Raw genomic sequence first — 18,644 nt, 5'->3', positions numbered from 1 at the left:
CGCGAGCTCAGATCCAGGGCGTGCTGAGTGACTCCAGCCAGGTCTCCTAAGCAACCAAATTGGCCCAGTTGCTAGGGAGGGTAGAGTCACATGCGGTAACCTCCTTGTGGTTGCCATAATGCAGTTCTCGCTCTCTGTGGGGTGCATGGTGAGTTGTGCATAGATGCCTATAAGATTACATTTTTGATTGCATTTTTTTGTCATGTAATTTGTAATCAGTACCTGATTACAATTCACAAGTAATCCACCCAGCACTGCATATAGCCACTGTTGGGAAGAACTCAAATGTGCAAAAGATGCTGGGAAACCAAATAATGTACAGTAGTTGGGGGATGTTTCTTAAGAAAAGGGGGCAGCTTCACTCCTCAGGACAAAATAGGGACTTGTGAACAATAATTACACACAGTCATTGCTCATCAAGAAAGCAATACATCCATCATGTTAAGAACCAAGAGAATGTAAACTTTTGAACAGGATCATTTGTGTAAATTCAGTTGTCTCATGGAATATATGTATCTGTTATGTAAAACAGCTTCTTCAGGGCAGTACTACATAAAAAACAAAATGTAATTTTAATGACACCACCCCCCGACCCTACCCCCGCCAGATGTCCCGGTTTAAGACTTTAATGAACTGACTTGCCTTGAAAGGGACTTTCAAGGGCTTGTCTGCTTTTGAAATGATGACACTATGGGCTTAGTACGATCATTTTTAATAAAAGAAAGTCAATTTCAATATACAAAAAAGAAAAACCGACATCACAAATAGTTTCCAAAGCTAAATTTGAGAGATGTGACCTAAAAACAATTTTTTTTCTACGTTCTTATTGAAGGTCAACTTTTTTGTTAGTTTCATAAGGTCAGTACAAAAACATATGTACACTGAAATTGATGACCCTCAATATTGGCCAAACTCCTATTGGTCATCCATCTGGTGAAACAGCGTTCTTGTCTTGTCTCATGGTTAGACCCGTCCACTTTTCAATGATCCCACCAATTTCAAAGGTGCAATTTGGTAAGATGGTCTCAGTTCATCATGATGAAGTTGGACTTGCAGTGTGCTGAAAAAAATAGAAAATTGGAGAAATCAAGATGCAAGTCCTACAGGAATTATGTAGTGCTTTGTATGTCACAGATGTGTCCCAATCACTAAACTGAGAAAAGTGAAATTTAAGAACGACAATTTTCATAGTAAATTGTCATTAAAATTAACAATCAATTAATCAGTAATGTTAATTCCAAAAGCATGTGGAGGACTCAAATTACCATGTTTTTTTTTTTAAATAGTCCTTTTCACACTAGACATCGTTTCAAACCAAGTGTCACTAAAAACCACTTTGCCTACAATTTTCAACTATTTAAATATACTTGAAATTTGAGTATTCGAATTTTACTCCTAATACATTTTTTGCAGCTGTATTTTTACATATTTGAGTTAAATGTGTTTAATTTACCACTATTTCCATTAATAATAATAATGTTTATAGAAAATACAGATACTGTATCACACTATGTGCCATTCAAATCTCATCTTAAGTATTTCTCCCTCTTACTAGGGATATTTGTCCATTTCATAAATGATTGTTGACATCTCACCAATGAACTCAGCCACAGGGTCATGTTCTCCCTCAGTGCGGATTGTTCCCGCTATGCTGTCGTTTTCTAGGATGGGCAAAAAGAGCTGGACAAAATCGGAGGTGTATGGAGGAGTTATCACATCTAGAACCTGTCCAAGAGGAAATAGAGTGAAGAAGACTTCAGAAAACCAACCATGAACTGCTTATAAAGCACTAGATAATGATGTTTATCATGAGATTTTCATGAGCGCGTTTTAAAAACTTTGCCTCACCTCTGTAACAAAGTATCTGATGAGTGAGATGTCTGTGTTGAGTTTCTCAAGACATTTACGGATGTAGCTGACCACTGGAAGCACATAACCTCGACTCAACAGATGAACCATACGGTCCAGTAAGGTCTTCTTGAGCTCCAGCTAAAACAAAAAAATGGGAGAAAAGAAAAAGTCAGGCTTTGGAGCAATGAATATGAGCACTAAATTTACCATGCTTTTACTACAGTAACCATATTTTAACCATGATATTCAAAGGTCAACCATAGTGATAATACAGGGAAACGAAAACTATGTTAATAAAAATCATAATTTTGTGGTTATTATAGTTTTACTCTACAAATACCATAGTTTAACTATGGTTTTACTATAGTAATATTGTAGACAGTGGTAACCATAGTTTTGTAGGAAACCATGGTTTTACTAAAATAATATTGCAGTACTATGAAAAGTAAGTTAAGTAAACCTGTTTTTTTTTTGGCAGAAACCATGATTTTAATACAGTATACTGTATCCAAATAGTAACCATGGTTTTACTATAGATTAACCTTGGTAATTCTTGTGGTTACCATGGTATTTATAGTAAAACCATAACCACAAAATTAGTTTTAATTTTCCTGTATTATTAATATGGTTTTACTACGAATATCAAGGTTAAAATATGGTTACTACAGTAAAACCATGGTAAATTTATTGCGAGGGAACGCAAAACTTATTGTAGGGGAACACAAAACTATTTCAGAAAACAAAAAACTTCCCGCCCTGTCCATGTCTTTTTAAGATATTATTAATTAAGCAAAAGTAGTCACTGCATTCTTCCAGCAAGTTTAGATGTTAAGACCAAAACGCTTTCACAAAAATAAAAGAAGGTTTGCACTCTAGACAAAAAATGTCTCTAGACAAGTTTCTTTTATTATTTTACCATAGGGGAATAAATACAAACTTATCGGCCAAAATCTCTAAAGCTCTTACTGAGGAAGGCTGAAACGTTTGTATTTCCCTGTTGTGAGGCATATTACATATACAGGTGCATCTCAATAAATTAGAATGTCGTGGAAAAGTTCATTTATTTCAGTAATTCAACTCAAATTGTGAAACTCGTGTATTAAATAAATTCAGTACACACAGACTGAAGTAGTTTAAGTCTTTGGTTCTTTTAATTGTGATGATTTTGGCTCACATTTAACAAAAACCCACCAATTCACTATCTCAAAAAATTAGAATATGGTGACATGCCAATCAGCTAATCAACTCAAAACACCTGCAAAGGTTTCCAGAGCCTTCAAAATGGTCTCTCAGTTTGGTTCACTAGGCTACACAATCATGGGGAAGACTGCTGATCTGACAGTTGTCCAGAAGACAATCATTGACACCCTTCACAAGGAGGGTAAGCCACAAACATTCATTGCCAAAGAAGCTGGCTGTTCACAGAGTGCTGTATCCAAGCATGTTAACAGAAAGTTGAGTGGAAGGAAAAAGTGTTGAAGAAAAAGATGCACAACCAACCGAGAGAACCGCAGCCTTATGAGGATTGTCAAGCAAAATCGATTCAAGAATTTGGGTGAACTTCACAAGGAATGGACTGAGGCTGGTGTCAAGGCATCAAGAGCCACCACACACAGACGTGTCAAGGAATTTGGCTACAGTTGTCGTATTCCTCTTGTTAAGCCACTCCTGAACCACAGACAACGTCAGAGGCGTCTTACCTGGGCTAAGGAGAAGAAGAACTGGACTGTTGCCCAGTGGTCCAAAGTCCTCTTTTCAGATGAGAGCAAGTTTTGTATTTCATTTGGAAACCAAGGTCCTAGAGTCTGGAGGAAGGGTGGAGAAGCTCATAGCCCAAGTTGCTTGAAGTCCAGTGTTAAGTTTCCACAACCTGTGATGATTTGGGGTGCAATGTCATCTGCTGGTGTTGGTCCATTGTGTTTTTTGAAAACCAAAGTCACTGCACCCGTTTACCAAGAAATTTTGGAGCACTTCATGCTTCCTTCTGCTGACCAGCTTTTTAAAGATGCCGATTTCATTTTCCAGCAGGATTTGGCACCTGCCCACACTGCCAAAAGCACCAAAAGTTGGTTAAATGACCATGGTGTTGGTGTGCTTGACTGGCCAGCAAACTCACCAGACCTGAACCCCATAGAGAATCTATGGGGTATTGTCAAGAGGAAAATGAGAAACAAGAGACCAAAAAATGCAGATGAGCTGAAGGCCACTGTCAAAGAAACCTGGGCTTCCATACCACCTCAGCAGTGCCACAAACTGATCACCTCCATGCCACGCCGAATTGAGGCAGTAATTAAAGCAAAAGGAGCCCCTACCAAGTATTGAGTACATATACAGTAAATGAACATACTTTCCAGAAGGCCAACAATTCGCTAAAAATGTTTTTTTTTATTGGTCTTATGATGTATTCTAATTTTTTGAGATAGTGAATTGGTGGGTTTTTGTTAAATGTGAGCCAAAATCATCACAATTAAAAGAACCAAAGACTTAAACTACTTCAGTCTGTGTGCATTGAATTTATTTAATACACGAGTTTCACAATTTGAGTTGAATTACTGAAATAAATGAACTTTTCCACGACATTCTAATTTATTGAGATGCACCTGTACATTTATTCATTTGGCAGATGCTTTTATCCAAAGCGACTTACAAAAGAGGAATAATGCAATAAAACAATATTCAGAGTGCGGAGAAAGATTTTACTGATTTCCATGACTTTTCCGGTCCTCCCTGATATTTCCAGGTTTTCCATGACCATGGGATCACTGTGTAAAGTGTACTAATTCTTGTGTAATTTCTGTAGGGTATTGTCTTTAACAAACCTGCTCCATGACATCAAGCTGTGAGTGTTCTGTCTCAAACAGTTTTACGAGCAACTGCAAAACCTGAGGATGAAGAAGCTGATGGCATGTGCTGATCTGAGAAATAAACACAAACACACACATTCACTCTTTAAATATGGCTGATTGGTATCACACTGTCAGTGGCATATAAAACAAATTTTGAGCACTGTCTGGCTACATGCCAGTTTAAACTATAATGTAAAGGTGTGATACAGAGGTTAGGGTTACCTCGTCCAGTAGAGCTAAATGAACAGGTGTGTGATCCGTCTGTAGCTGGAAGTAACGAGGCTCAGATACCGTCCAGTCAACCCACTTCAACACGCCCATTGCTACCACTGGAAACCTGACACACACAGTTATAATCAAATATACATTAAGTACCAAGAAAACAATATCTAATTAAAAAAAACAGACACATTTTGTAATACATAAAATACAATACAGGCATGTGTTTGAACTTTGTGCAATTTTTGCTGTCTTTTACAATTGTTGGTTGTCAAATTGTACAATGTTAGCTAAAACAATTGATCACTGGAGCAGTCACACTTCATAAATGTGCATAACAATTCTGAACTCCATGGAAGGATAAGATTCATTGCAAAGGCAATTAATCGGCCATCTGCAAGCATGTCACACTAAGCAGTCCGAGAGACAATATCGTCTTTCATGATCTGTCTCAAACTGTTTTGTCTGGGCACAAAACAAATGCACTAATCCCTAAAGGAAAAAACTAAACAAAACAAATACACAGATCCCTAAAGAAAAACACTAATCAGTACAAATGTACTTATCCCTAAAGAAAAACAATACTAAACAAAACAAATACACTAATCCCTAAAGGAAAATTCTTAACAAAATAAATGTACACACACACAGTTATATATATATATATATATATATATATATATAAACAATATACAGTTGTGCTCAAAAGTTTGCATACCCTGGCAAAAATTGTAAAATTTTGGCATTGATTTTGAAAATATGACTGATCATGCAAAAAAACTGTCTTTTATTTAAGGATGGTGATCATATGAAGCCATTTATTATTACATAGTTGTTTGGCTCTTTTTAACAGAAATCACCCAAATGGCCCTGATCAAAAGTTTGCATACCCTTGAATGTTTGGCCTTTTTACAGACACACAAGGTGACATACACAGGTTTAAATGACAATTAAAGGTTAATTTCCCACACCTGTGGCTTTTTAAATTGCAATTAGTGTCTGTGTATAAATAGTCAATGAGTTTGTTAGCTCTCACGTGGATGCACTGAGCAGGCTAGATAGCAGAAAAGAACTGTCAAAAGACCTGTGTAACAAGGTAATGGAACTTTATAAAGATGGAAAAGGATATAAAAAGATATCCAAAGCCTTGAAAATGCCAGTCAGTACTGTTCAATCACTTATTAAGAAGTGGAAAATTCAGGGATCTCTTGATACCAAGCCACGGTCAGATAGACCAAGAAAGATTTCAGCCACAACTGCCAGAAGAATTGTTCGGGATACAAAGAAAAACCCACAAGTAACCTCACGAGAAATACAGGCTGCTCTGGAAAAAGACGGTGTGGTTGTTTCAAAGAACATAATATGACGATACTTGAACAAAAATAAGCTGCATGATTGAGTCGCCAATGCCACAAAAAAGCCCGGTTGCAATATGCCCGACAACACCTTGACACGCCTCAAAGCTTCTGGCACACTGTAATTTGGAGTGACGAGACCAAAATAGAGCTTTATGGTCACAACCATAAGTGCTATGTTTGGAGAGGGGTCAACAAGGCCTATAGTGAAAAGAATACCATCCCCACTGTGAAGCATGGTGGTGGCTCACTGATGTTTTGGGAGGGGGGGGGGGGGGCGGTGAGCTCTAAAGGCACGGGGTATCTTGTGAAAATTGATGGCAAGATGAATGCAGCATGTTATCAGAAAATACAGGCAGACAATTTGCATTCTTCTGTACGAGAGCTGCACATAGGACACTCTTGGACTTTCCAGCATGTCAATGACCCTAAGCACAAGGCCAAGTTGACCCTCCAGTGGTTACAGCAGAAAAAGGTGAAGGTTCTGGAGTGGCCATCACAGTCTCCTGACCTTAATATCATCGAGCCACTCTGGGGAGATCTCAAACGTGTGGTTCATGCAATACGACCAAAGACATTGCATGACCTGGAGGCATTTTGCCAAGACGAATGGGCAGCTATACCACCTGCAAGAATTTGGGGCCTCATAGACAACTATTACAAAAGACTGCACACTGTCATTGATGCTAAAGGGGGCAATACACAGTATTAAGAACTAAGGGTATGCAGACTTTTGAACAGGGGTCATTTCATTTTTTTCTTTGTTGCCATGTTTTGTTTTATGATTGTGCCATTCTGTTATAACCTACAGTTGAATATGAATCTCATAAGAAATAAAAGAAATGTGTTTTGCCTGCTCACTCTTGTTTTCTTTAAAAATGGTACATATATTACCAATTCTCCAAGGGAATGCAAACTTTTAAGCACAACTGTATAATTTAATATATAATATAAAAAACAAAGACACATTTTGTAATACATAAAATATAATACATGCATGCTTTAAACTTTGTGAGATTTTTGCTGTTTTCTACAATTATTGCTTGTCAAATTGTACAATGTGAGCTAAAACTTTGGCCACAACTGAGCATTGGAGCAGTCACACTGCACAAATGTGGCATAACAATTCTGAACTCCATCGAAGGCTAAGATTAATTGCAAAGGTAATTAAACGTCTGTCTACAAGCATGACACACATGCAAAGACAATTTAGTCTTTTATGATCTCAGATTGTTTTGTCTCAGACAGCAAAGTCATGAAAAAAGTCCAACAGCATGCTTTTAGCATTTACATGCAAAAGCATTAAATACTGTACTGTATATAAGAATAGAATCTATGTGTATGTTCGTACCTGATGCACTGGTATAATGTGCCGAGTTCTGCTACTAGCTCTGTAGCTCCTTTATTTTCATTGCAGCAGAGATTATGAACAGTCTCGATGGCCTTAGAGGTGGACTTCAGCTCATCCTTATTTATATTCACACGCTTGTTCTAGAAATAAGAGATAGTTAATGTAACCCACCATAACTATTGTCTTTAATGGACCGATATACTGACAAAATACATGTATTTAAAAATACATGTTTTTAAATATACAAGCTAAATTCATACCTTTTTCCAAGTTTCCACAACACTAGCTGCATAAGCTAAGATGTGGATATATTTGTGTTTATGGTCCTGGTTAATTTTAGCTCCTGGTTTAAAAAGTGACAGCATGAACAGGTCCAAGAAGGCAGGAACTCTAATCTACATATAGAGAAGAGGAGTTTGGTTTACGTCAGTTGTGTACCACACTTCCCTTTGGGTTTTTGTTAACTGTGGGGAAATTAAGTAGCTATAATGCAAGATATATAGTAGATTTGTGTGCATTTATGACATATTGATAGTCCATGCGTGGATATAATCTAAATAAACTTGTGAGAGACAAGAGTTTCATAATGACAGATACAGTGGTATTCTACAGAAGCTTGTGTTTACAGTCCTGTACATTGTGAAGGTTTAACTAAAATCAGTAAGTATGAAAGCACTTCAATGAAGTGCAATCTATGAAGGTGTAAAATGTGAAATTACAAGAGTTCCTTACTGGACCCTTCAGGAAAAGCAACCCTAATAATTGCATTTGTAAAAGTGGAAAAACACATTCTGATACCAACTAGCCAGTTCTTCGTAATCTTTGACAACCCTTGAAAGAACTCTTTAAATGGGTTAGATGAAAACGAGGGTTGAAGTAGACATATACCAGCTCTACAGGAGGTGGATCCATGCTGCTGAACATCTTGAAAAGGACTGTGATGTCTGCAGGGTTTAGAGCACCTTTAGACAGCATGGCACCAAGAGCCTGGCATGCACGCGGGTATGCTGCAGCTGTGCCCAGTGCTAATGTGATTTGACTGGCATCGTGTCCCCTAAATACAACAATCCAAAAAAATTACTTGGTTATGTATTAAATATTATCGAATTAATAAATAACACAATGTTACACATTGTTTGATGTACCTCTCGTGGGCATATTTCTGTACTTCCTGTCCAATGCGGCGCATAGCTGAGCCACCCTGCTCCTCCTGAGCGAGGATAGACATCATGGCCTGAGCAAACAAGTACGTGTGCTCACCATGGCACACCATCTTCTGCTCAAAATAAACAACAAAATAACAAAATACACACAAATGAGATGAAAACTATTTTAGTTTCAATCAATTTCTTAAAATGAAGGAGACTTTGTTAAAAAAAAAAAAAAACAAGGTATATTTAATGTGTGCTTCTTTTCATTATGAATATAAACTATGTGACAGAATCTCATGCATTTCTGCCTTGTGTATATGTACATGTGTTTTTTTTTGCTGTGCACTTTGATCTTGCTGTTGTTTTGGTTAATTCCAACAACCCATCATGTTTCAGTGATACTCACCGCAAATTCGGGCAGATTTTTCTCCAGGTTCTGTTCTCCTCCATCTAGGAGTGTGGCGAGGGAGGTTCGTAGGACCCTGGAGAAAACCTCCAACTGTTGGCAGGCTGTGGACACACTTGTGATCTCTCCTTGATATCCTGCATCTGAAATCAACTACATACAACAAACAAGAAATGCACTACCACTATTAAATGGCACTTCAGCTATATGATTATCATTTACTGTCTTCAGCCCTCACTAGGGTGCTCCTTTACCTTAACAGTGAAGTTGAGCATCAAGCAATCTGGATGGGCTTCAGCTAGTTTGTAGAACAGATCTCTCCATGTTGTGTGTGCTATCATCTGTTCCAACCATGCTGGCGTCTAGCAGGGAGGAATATTATTAACATTTATATGATCAGCTCATTTTAAATTTAAACAATTGCTTACTGAAAGACATAATTATATTACAAATCCATACAGTACATAAAATATTAACAACAGAGAAAGGAACTTCACACATACAAAGATGCGAATACAAAGACAGAGAGTCAAAGTAAACATCCATTTCTGACAAGTGCAGCTTTTGGAAATAACGAATAAGAGTGTATAAACCTTTGTAATTACTACCAAAAGAAGAAAACAAAAACATACGTACTAAAAAAAAAAAAAAAAAAAAAAAAAAAAAGAATTATATATATACACACACATATATATATATATATATATATATATATATATATATATATATATATATACTAACCCTAAAGGAAAAACCAAACAAATACACTAATACCTAAAGGAAAAAAAAAAAAAAAAAAAAAAAAAAATGTACTAATCCCCAAAGGAAAAAACTAAACAAAACAAATACAATATTCCCTAAAGAAAAATACTAAACAAAGAAAATGTATGTATCCCTAAAGAAAAAACAAAACAAATATGCTAATCCCTAAAGGTAAAAATAAACAACAAATATGCTAATCCCTAAATATAAAAACTAAACAACTGCACTAATCCCTAAATATAAAAACTAAACAACTGCACTAATCCCTAAATATAAAACTAAACAACTGCACTTATCCCTAAATAAAAAAATAAACAAACAACTGCACTAATCCCTAAATAAAAAAATAAATAAACAACTGCACTAATCCCTAAATAAAAAAACTAAACAACTGCACTAATCCCTAAATAAAAAAATAAACAACTGCACTAATCCCTAAATAAAAAACTAAACAACTGCACTAATCCCTAAATAAAAACTAAACTGCACTAATCCCTAAATAAAAAAATAAATAAACAACTGCACTAATCCCTAAATAAAAAAATAAACAACTGCACTAATCCCTAAATATAAAACTAAACAACTGCACTAATCCCTAAATATAAAACTAAACAACTGCACTTATCCCTAAATAAAAAAATAAACAACTGCACTAATCCCTAAATAAAAAAACTAAACAAAACAATTATGCTAATCCCTAAAGGAAAAAAAACTGTAAGAGCCATAAAGTTATATATATATAGAGGAATGATTATAATTTATAAATTTCTTTATTATATGGTTTGTTTAACTTAGTTTTTGGTGCTCCCCCTGTGGTAGATAGAATGCATTGCACCTGCTTTTTTTTCCCTGTAGGCAACCATTTTAAACAGGAAGTGATGTGGAAAGGGGGAGTATATTAAATTAATTTAGTGTCATAATGCAATTTACATTTTCTGAAGAAGCTAAGCAAATGCGATCCGAGGTAAAGAGGGTTAAATTTAAAATATTTAAAAGTTTTAAAATGTTCAAAAGCTCGTATTCTGAAAGTGAACTCAGCATTGGACAAATAGTTCTGATAGTTTATAGTCTTGGAACATGTGTAGTTCCAAGTGTAGAACATCCTGTGAATGTCATTCAGCCTACTTTTTTTGTCTACAGAACGGGGTAATTTAAGTTTGTGTAAAGAAAAGGGAATTATGGGCCTGGGCAGCTCAGCGAGTATTGACGCTGACTACCACCCCTGGAGTCACAAGTTCGAATTCAGGGCGTGCTGAGTGACTCCAGCCAGGTCTCCTAAGCAACCAAATTGGCCCGGTTGCTAGGGAGGGTAGAGTCACATGGGGTAACCTCCTCGTGGTTGCTATAATGCGTGGTTCTCGCTCTCGGTGGGGTGCATGGTGAGTTGTGCGAGGATGCCGCGGAGAATAACGTGAAGCCTCCACACGCCTTTGGTTTCCTTTCGCCATAACCTCCGTTCTCTTTCACCCTCTAGCCTTTCCACTGCTGTCTCTACCTCTCTTCCCACACAAAATGTATTTTCCACCCTTGATGTAAACACTGCCACAGACACACTAAGCTCTACTTTAACAACCTGTCTAGACAACATCTGTCCTCTCTCCTCAAGGCCAGCACGTACTACACCACCCAGCCCCTGGCTCTCTGACGTCCTTTGTGAACATCGGACTGACCTCAGGGCAGCTGAGAGGAGATGGAGGAAATCTAAAGATCTAACAGATCTAGGTAAGTATCAGTCTCTGCTTGCAACTTTTTCAGAAAACGTTAAATCTGCAAAAACTTCCTACTACCAGAACAAGATCAACAGCACCACAGACACTCGCAGCTTGTTTGGAACATTCAACACACTTCTCTGCCCTCCTCCTCCACCACCTGACACATCACTGACAGCAGATGTCTTGGCCACATTTTTTACTAACAAGGTTACAACCATCAGCAATACATTCTCAGCACCACACCCTGTCAAACACCCATCTCCTGTATTCAACTCCTCTGTCTCTTTGTTCTCTCCTCTGACTGACACTGAGGTCTCTAAACTCCTCCTTTCCAACCACCCCACCACCCATTCCCTTGACCCCATTCCTTCTCACCTTCTCCAGGCCATCTCTCCGTCCATCTTACCTGCACTCACTCGCATAATTAACACATCTCAACTTACAGGCACTTTACCCACTACATTTAAGCAGGCTCGAGTAACCCCGCTGCTAAAGAAACCCACACTTAACCCCACACAAACAGACCAGTCTCTCTCATCCCATTCATGACAAAAACACTTGAAAGGGCAGTTTTCAATCAAATCTCTGCCTGTCTCTCACAGAACAAGCTGCTGGATGACAATCAGTCAGGCATCAAAAGTGGACAGTCCACAGAGACTGCCCTGCTGTCTGTCACTGAGTCGCTGAGACAGGCGAAAGCTGAATCAAGATCATCTGTCCTGATTCTACTGGACCTTTCTGCAGCCTTCGACACAGTCAACCATCAGATCCTACTCTCCACCCTCTCTTCGCTGGGCATCACAGGAACTGTGCTTGACTGGTTTAATTCCTATCTCTCAGGTAGGTCCTTCAAGGCAGCCTGGAGAGGTGAGGTGTCCAAGCCACATCAGCTACTTACTGGGGTTCCTCAGTCTGCTCCAGCATACCTAAAATCATTTATGCAGAGCTACGTGCCCACTAGAAGCCTGCGGTCGGCTAAGGAGCGTCACCTTGTGGTACCAAAACACTTTCCTGGACTTTCGGCTTCATCATACCACATTGGTGGAATGACATTCCCAACTCCATCCGTGAAGCTGACTCACTTTGTCTTCAAAAAACGGCTAAAAACACATCTTTTCCATGAGCACTTAACCAGTCACTTTAAAAAAAAAAAATTCCTTGTTGCACTTGAATCTGTTTTGAATACTATTCTGATGCTAGTGAAACTTTGTAATATGGCACTTTTCGTACCACTGTCTCCTTAAGATGATTTGCTTACGTTTTCCTCTTTTGTAAGTCGCTTTGGATAAAAGCATCTGCCAAATGAATAAATGTAAATGTCTCTGCGGTAACGTGCTCAACAAGCCACGTGATAAGATGCGCGGATTGACGGTCTCAGACGCGGAGGCAACTGAGATTCGTCCTCTGCCACCTGGATTGAGGCGAGTCACTACACCACCACGAGGACTTAGAGCGCATTGGGAATTGGGCATTCCAAATAGGGGAGAAAAAAAAAAGGCAATTATACAGGCCTAACAATATTATTTTTTCGTTTGGTAATTTATTTAATTTAATACAGGAAATTTTGCTGGCATTTTTTCAAAAGCTAAACAATAATTTTATAAAATTAGGCTAAAAAAAGTACACTGATGCTTGTCTCCTAGTATTGTGTATTTATTTTTAATTTAAAACATCTTTGTGCACAGAAATGATATTTTTCGGGATTGTGGGCTAATTCCGTGACTGCCTTCTATTATTTTGAATGGTATAGAAAAGCAATTTTAATAAATAAACGGATGGCTATCACGATTAAATTAATCACAAAGAGTGGCCATTCATTTGTTCTCTGTGCACTTGTCGATGACAGGTGCATGATACGAGATATTTGTGTTGGCACTCCTGGAAGTGTCATGACACAGATGTGTTTGCAGCATCGGATCTGTGCAGGTATGCCATTAAGACCAGTCCATAGTGCGAGTAATGCTGCACGTACAATTAATTGACTTTCAAGGATGTATTCCTTGTCGTCATGATTAACACACGCTAACGATTGGGAAAATTCTGTCATGTGACACTATATTTTTGTGTTAATGGCAATATTCTCATCAAAAAGTGTTTCCAAACCAGTTTTTCGTGACATTTGAAGTATCGACATAGAGTTTATGCGCTAGAGTTAAACGGAAAAATTTTGTCGACACTTGTTAAATTTTAGTGATAGTTTGCGTTTCCATCAGCTATATTGGTAAACTTTTTAATGCACTACACCTTTTGTCAAAAAATCCTTGGATGGAAACCTAGTTAATGTGAAATATGTTGGTTTTTCGACACAAGCTTCGAAGCATTGGTGTCGACCGTCACATCACTACTAGCAACTATTTCTACACTGTTTTATTTCCTTGTTATTTTCTGTAATCTAATAAATGCAAAGTGATTTTTTCTGATCTTCTTCGAGTAGTGTCAAATTCTGTCAAAAGCCACTACATGCATTATTTCCTAAAGGAAAAAACTAAACAAAACAAATGTACAAATCCCTAATAGAAAAAATAAAATAAATGTACTAATCTTTAAAGGAAAAACAAACAAAAAAAACAAATGCAATAACAACCAAAGAAAAAACTAAACAAAACAAATGTACTATTCCTTAACGGAAATTTTTTTTTTTTTTTTAAAACAACCAAATAATAAAAAAAATGTACAAATCCCTAAAGGAAAAAAATAAAACAAATGTACTACACCTTAAAGGAAAACCTTAAAAAAAAAATAAAAAAAAAAAAATATATATATATATATACTAATCCATAAAGTCAAAACAAAACAAACCAAATGTACAAATCCCTAAAAGATAAAAAATAAATTAAACAAAAAAAAAACACAAATGCACTAAAAAATACTAAACAACAACTGTAGTAATCCTTAAAGGAAAACTATACATCTGGGTAAGGTTGCACCAGCTGTGTGCAAGGTCTCACGTAAGTTAGGATGTAAAGTTCACACTAAGGGCTTAGTAACTACTAGTTAGTTTGTAACTACGTCAGTGCTTAATTTGGTTGCACCACCTGTTCTTAAGACAAGACTTAACTAGTAGACCATAAGCTCTCTGTAAAGTGATGCGTAGTCACATAATATGACGTTTACCTTAACTGATCCGATAAGAAGCCTTCAAATTTGTACACAGAAGAGTTAAACAGCAGTGAATTTTAGTTTGATCTTGTTACGGTTGATGTTCAAACCTTGTTTGCTGACGTAACTGTCAGCTGTAGTAAATGATATCCCCATTCAAATAAAAGTAATAAAAGTAGATTTGATAAATAGTATATTTGCTCTGTGTAAATAATATATAGGAACTGCATCTAAAATAAATAAGGGGTGACAAATAAATACTAATACAACAGGCTGGAAAAATAGACATTTATTAATTTTAATATCCTATCTATATTTTGAATGTGTTGAAACTTGACACCGGGCGACACACCCTGAAAACTGCACTGTTTGAATGGTTTAATGCTGAAGAGCCGCTTGAAAGTTGTCGTTTTTTCTCTCGTAAATGTAAACGAGTGTAAATGTCAACATCATACTGTATGTCGAAATGGTTGATGCCTGTCATGTAAAACATAAAATATCAGTCTGATTTTTTATTCCAACCATTGCTCCTGGTCGGAGGCTTCCGTAAATATTTAGTTTAAATGTAGAGTTACGTCCTACCTGAGTTTAATGGTGCAACGCTCAAATAAAAAAAAAAACATTTACACAAAAAATGTAAATTGTGACTTAGTGCCCATTTACACCACAACTAGGTTAAGTTGTAACGTACGTATAGCTGGTGCAACCGGCCCCTGAAGAACATACCTTACAAATCTAAAATGTAAAGTTAATAGTTCTGATCACAGCGAGGAAACACTGAATGTTTATAACTCACCTCTCCCTCAACGGTGAAGATTGAATCTGCTTTTTGAGGGTCAAAGTGTTTGATCAAGAGACTCTTCAAATGATTCTCTACACGCTCCTGCACCTGGGCGGGTTCCACTCCTACATTAGAGAATAAACATATATAGGGAGTCAAGAAGAGTTCTGTAATTAAAGTCTTAAAGCATGCAGGATAACCTATTTATATACAGTATATTTGACTTTATTACCATATTTTCTATGCATCTAAGTATACCTGTATAACACAATATTCTTAATATTCATTAATGTCTTGATAAAGGATCTATTTAAAAATGTATTTAGTGACAAATTTAATACTAATACTAACAGTTTAAAATGAGTATATTTCATTTATGTTTTGTTTATAAAACCACTGGCACCTTATATGTCTGTCCTAGTTTTTTTTTTTCTGTTATTTGTATGGATTCTTTAGCAATGATGTGTTGTAATATAGTCATGGCACCAAAGCACTTTGAAATTGATTTTTGTCACACTAGTGGCATACACTTTGTAGTTGTGTCTTACCCATCTGTATGAGCCACTCCGCCAGCAGATTCACCGTTTGTGCAACAGCAGAATAATTCTCTGAAAGCAGCTGGATGACATGCTCAGGTGAACCACCTGCCTGGAAATACCTGCAGAGAAAGGGACAAAAAATACCTGGGCTCACCTATTGGATGCATGACAAAATTTAAAGCAAAATCAGTTTCAACAATTCCGAAACCAACCAGACACTTTAGGTTAACCTCATCATCCTTACATTTTCAGGGTGTTAAATACGGTGGGCTCCATGATATAGTCTCTACTGGAGAATTTCTGCAGACACGCCTCCTGAACTTTGCCATCAGTCTCAGCATCCCCAAATCCATCCTCCTGGAGTGAGACAAAGAGGGGAATCATTTTATACAAGCTCCAGCAACATATTGCTCAAGAATTCAAGTACTCAAAAACATAATGCAATACAATAGTCATGCAACTCGAGCTGAAGACACTGACACTAACAAAAAGCACTATGCTATTACGTAATAAAGTTTACAAAAAGTACAAAAGTTTCATGGTTTATTTGAAATGCACCATGTTATTAACATGTTTTAGACATGTACCACGGCATTACCATAGACCGTTTTCTTGGAGTACCTTGTAAATACTATGATGCATGAATTTAAGTACAGTGGTATATATCAAAATACCATAGTAATGCTACACTATTATGTAAGGGGCAGTATGTCGTAAAAGGTCTTAGAGAAATGTCTGGTTTATGCTATAAAAAATAAACTTTAAAATAATATGCCGCTACTAAATGAAGATTTGTCATAATTCGAAAAGAGTCTGTTTAGCCTGATTTAAACCTGTTTTAACAGATCATAAATGCATTATGTTGGTGTCTGTTGTGTGTATGTTAACTAAACTACCATATTGCCATCTTGTCCCTCCCATTCTGCAGCATTGTTGTAGTATTCTTCGTCCATGGCGAGCAAAGATGAATTATTTTATCAGTATGTTCGAATGTTTACCAAATAAATGCGAGAAAACCCAACGGCGCACACAGGTGCTATTGAAAAAGAGCGCCACCTTCTGGACTGGCGAAATTAACACGCAACACATGATTGGCATGGAGCCAGAGAAAGTATGTCCTACAAATGCATTTGTTAAATTCTTATCAAAGTCTCCATACATTTATTGTATGTAGAACGATTTGAACATTTAAACAAAGCATTAATTTGGATAATATTTCATGAAATAAGTGTTAAATATATCCCTATAGCGCTTATAACTGAATGAGGGAGTGAATTTCTGGGGTACGACAACATTTAGTCATACTGAAAGATAATTAATTAAAGTTATTTCTCAAAGCAGGCGCTATTGTAACTTTAACTACATGTTACTACCTTTACGTGTAGTTATTCACACTGTCATATCAGATGCATGTATGTCCAGCAGATGGCGATGAATGCGAGTAAATTGAGGAATATATCCAGCCCAATAGGTGACGCTGCAGTTCAATGTACCGTTGAGAGCGTCACAGAGAGTGAATGGAAGCAAAGTTTCCTTCAGGTCCACTCGGCGGCCATCTTTTGAACGCTCCCGGCAGAGAAAGTTTTGCGGAGACGGTCCTCTTCCATTGAAACGAATGGGAGAAATTGGCAAGTTTAACGGTCAACGGATGTAGAAAAGGAAGTCCCGCCTTTACAGGTAAAAGAGCCAATCACCTTTTAGATACAGACATTGCCGAGCAACTAGAGAACGCGCATGCGCGTTAGCTATGCAAGCCGGGTAAATTTGGCGTACTTTGGAGTAAAGCGGCACAATTTATGATACCAGTGTTATTAGATTTTACTGCTGATGTGAAATATGTTCTTTAATCATAATCTTGTTCACACAGAAAAAATAGCTGCCCAGCCTGCCCGAGAGCGTTCCAAAAATAGCCGCCGAGTGGACTGACTTGCTAATGTCACTTTGGCTGCCGCGCAGGCGGGGCAGTTATTTTCTTGTTTCTGCAAGCAAGAGGCATAAAATTGCAGCTCCTATCTACTTCTACAGGGAAACACCGAAATCTCCAAAACGGTTTGCCAACATTACGATCAAAGAACAGATTTCAAACCAGGAGTTAAATCTGACAACATTGCTATCATAAATGGAGAGTCGAAAAAACATTTTCCAGGTTGGTTCAGCTACTTCGCATGCGCGTTCTCGAGTTGATTGACAGGTGATGTCTGCATCTAAAAGGAGATTGGCTCTTTTACCTGTAAGGCGGGACTTCTTTTTCTGCATCCGTTGGCCGGTCCGATTTCTCCCATTTATTTTAATAGAAGTGGTCCGTCTCTGCTAAATACTCTGATGGATTCTACTTCGACCTCCTAAATTACAAACCTTTTTGTGACATAGCATAAACAGATATAACATTTAAAAAAGGCAACATTAAATCATTTTGGACTGTGCAGATTATTATCTAGTATACTATGAGTTTCTAACTAGTTTTGTCATTTTGAAACCATTTGCAAACACCTCTGATGGCATGCATTAATATGATATGATACTGATATGTGCAGAATCTAGTTAAAATTATAAATAAAATTAAATGTACTTG

The 18,644-nt window shown here is 37.2% G+C and overlaps 1 protein-coding gene across 1 annotated transcript; it reads right to left on the bottom strand.

Moving 5' to 3' along the window:
- Nucleotides 1-696: 696 nt before the first annotated feature.
- Nucleotides 697-17,109, bottom strand: nelfcd (negative elongation factor complex member C/D). The gene is made up of 15 exons (XM_051706463.1): nucleotides 16,969-17,109; nucleotides 16,317-16,429; nucleotides 16,082-16,191; nucleotides 15,549-15,658; nucleotides 9,434-9,541; nucleotides 9,180-9,332; nucleotides 8,768-8,898; nucleotides 8,511-8,676; nucleotides 7,883-8,017; nucleotides 7,623-7,762; nucleotides 4,920-5,034; nucleotides 4,671-4,766; nucleotides 1,849-1,989; nucleotides 1,596-1,725; nucleotides 697-1,060 (listed from the first exon to the last, which is right to left on the bottom strand). Exons 1-15 carry the CDS (start codon nucleotides 17,023-17,025, stop codon nucleotides 1,026-1,028), a joined length of 1,740 nt encoding a protein of 579 aa, XP_051562423.1. The 5' UTR covers nucleotides 17,026-17,109; the 3' UTR covers nucleotides 697-1,025.
- Between the last annotated feature and the right edge of the window lie 1,535 nt (nucleotides 17,110-18,644).

The sequence above is a fragment of the Myxocyprinus asiaticus genome, chromosome 9, assembly GCF_019703515.2.
Source record: "Myxocyprinus asiaticus isolate MX2 ecotype Aquarium Trade chromosome 9, UBuf_Myxa_2, whole genome shotgun sequence".
Classification (NCBI taxonomy): Eukaryota; Metazoa; Chordata; class Actinopteri; order Cypriniformes; family Catostomidae; genus Myxocyprinus; species Myxocyprinus asiaticus.
Note: the sequence above shows the minus strand (reverse complement) of the source record. Positions and strands in the feature narration are given on the sequence as shown.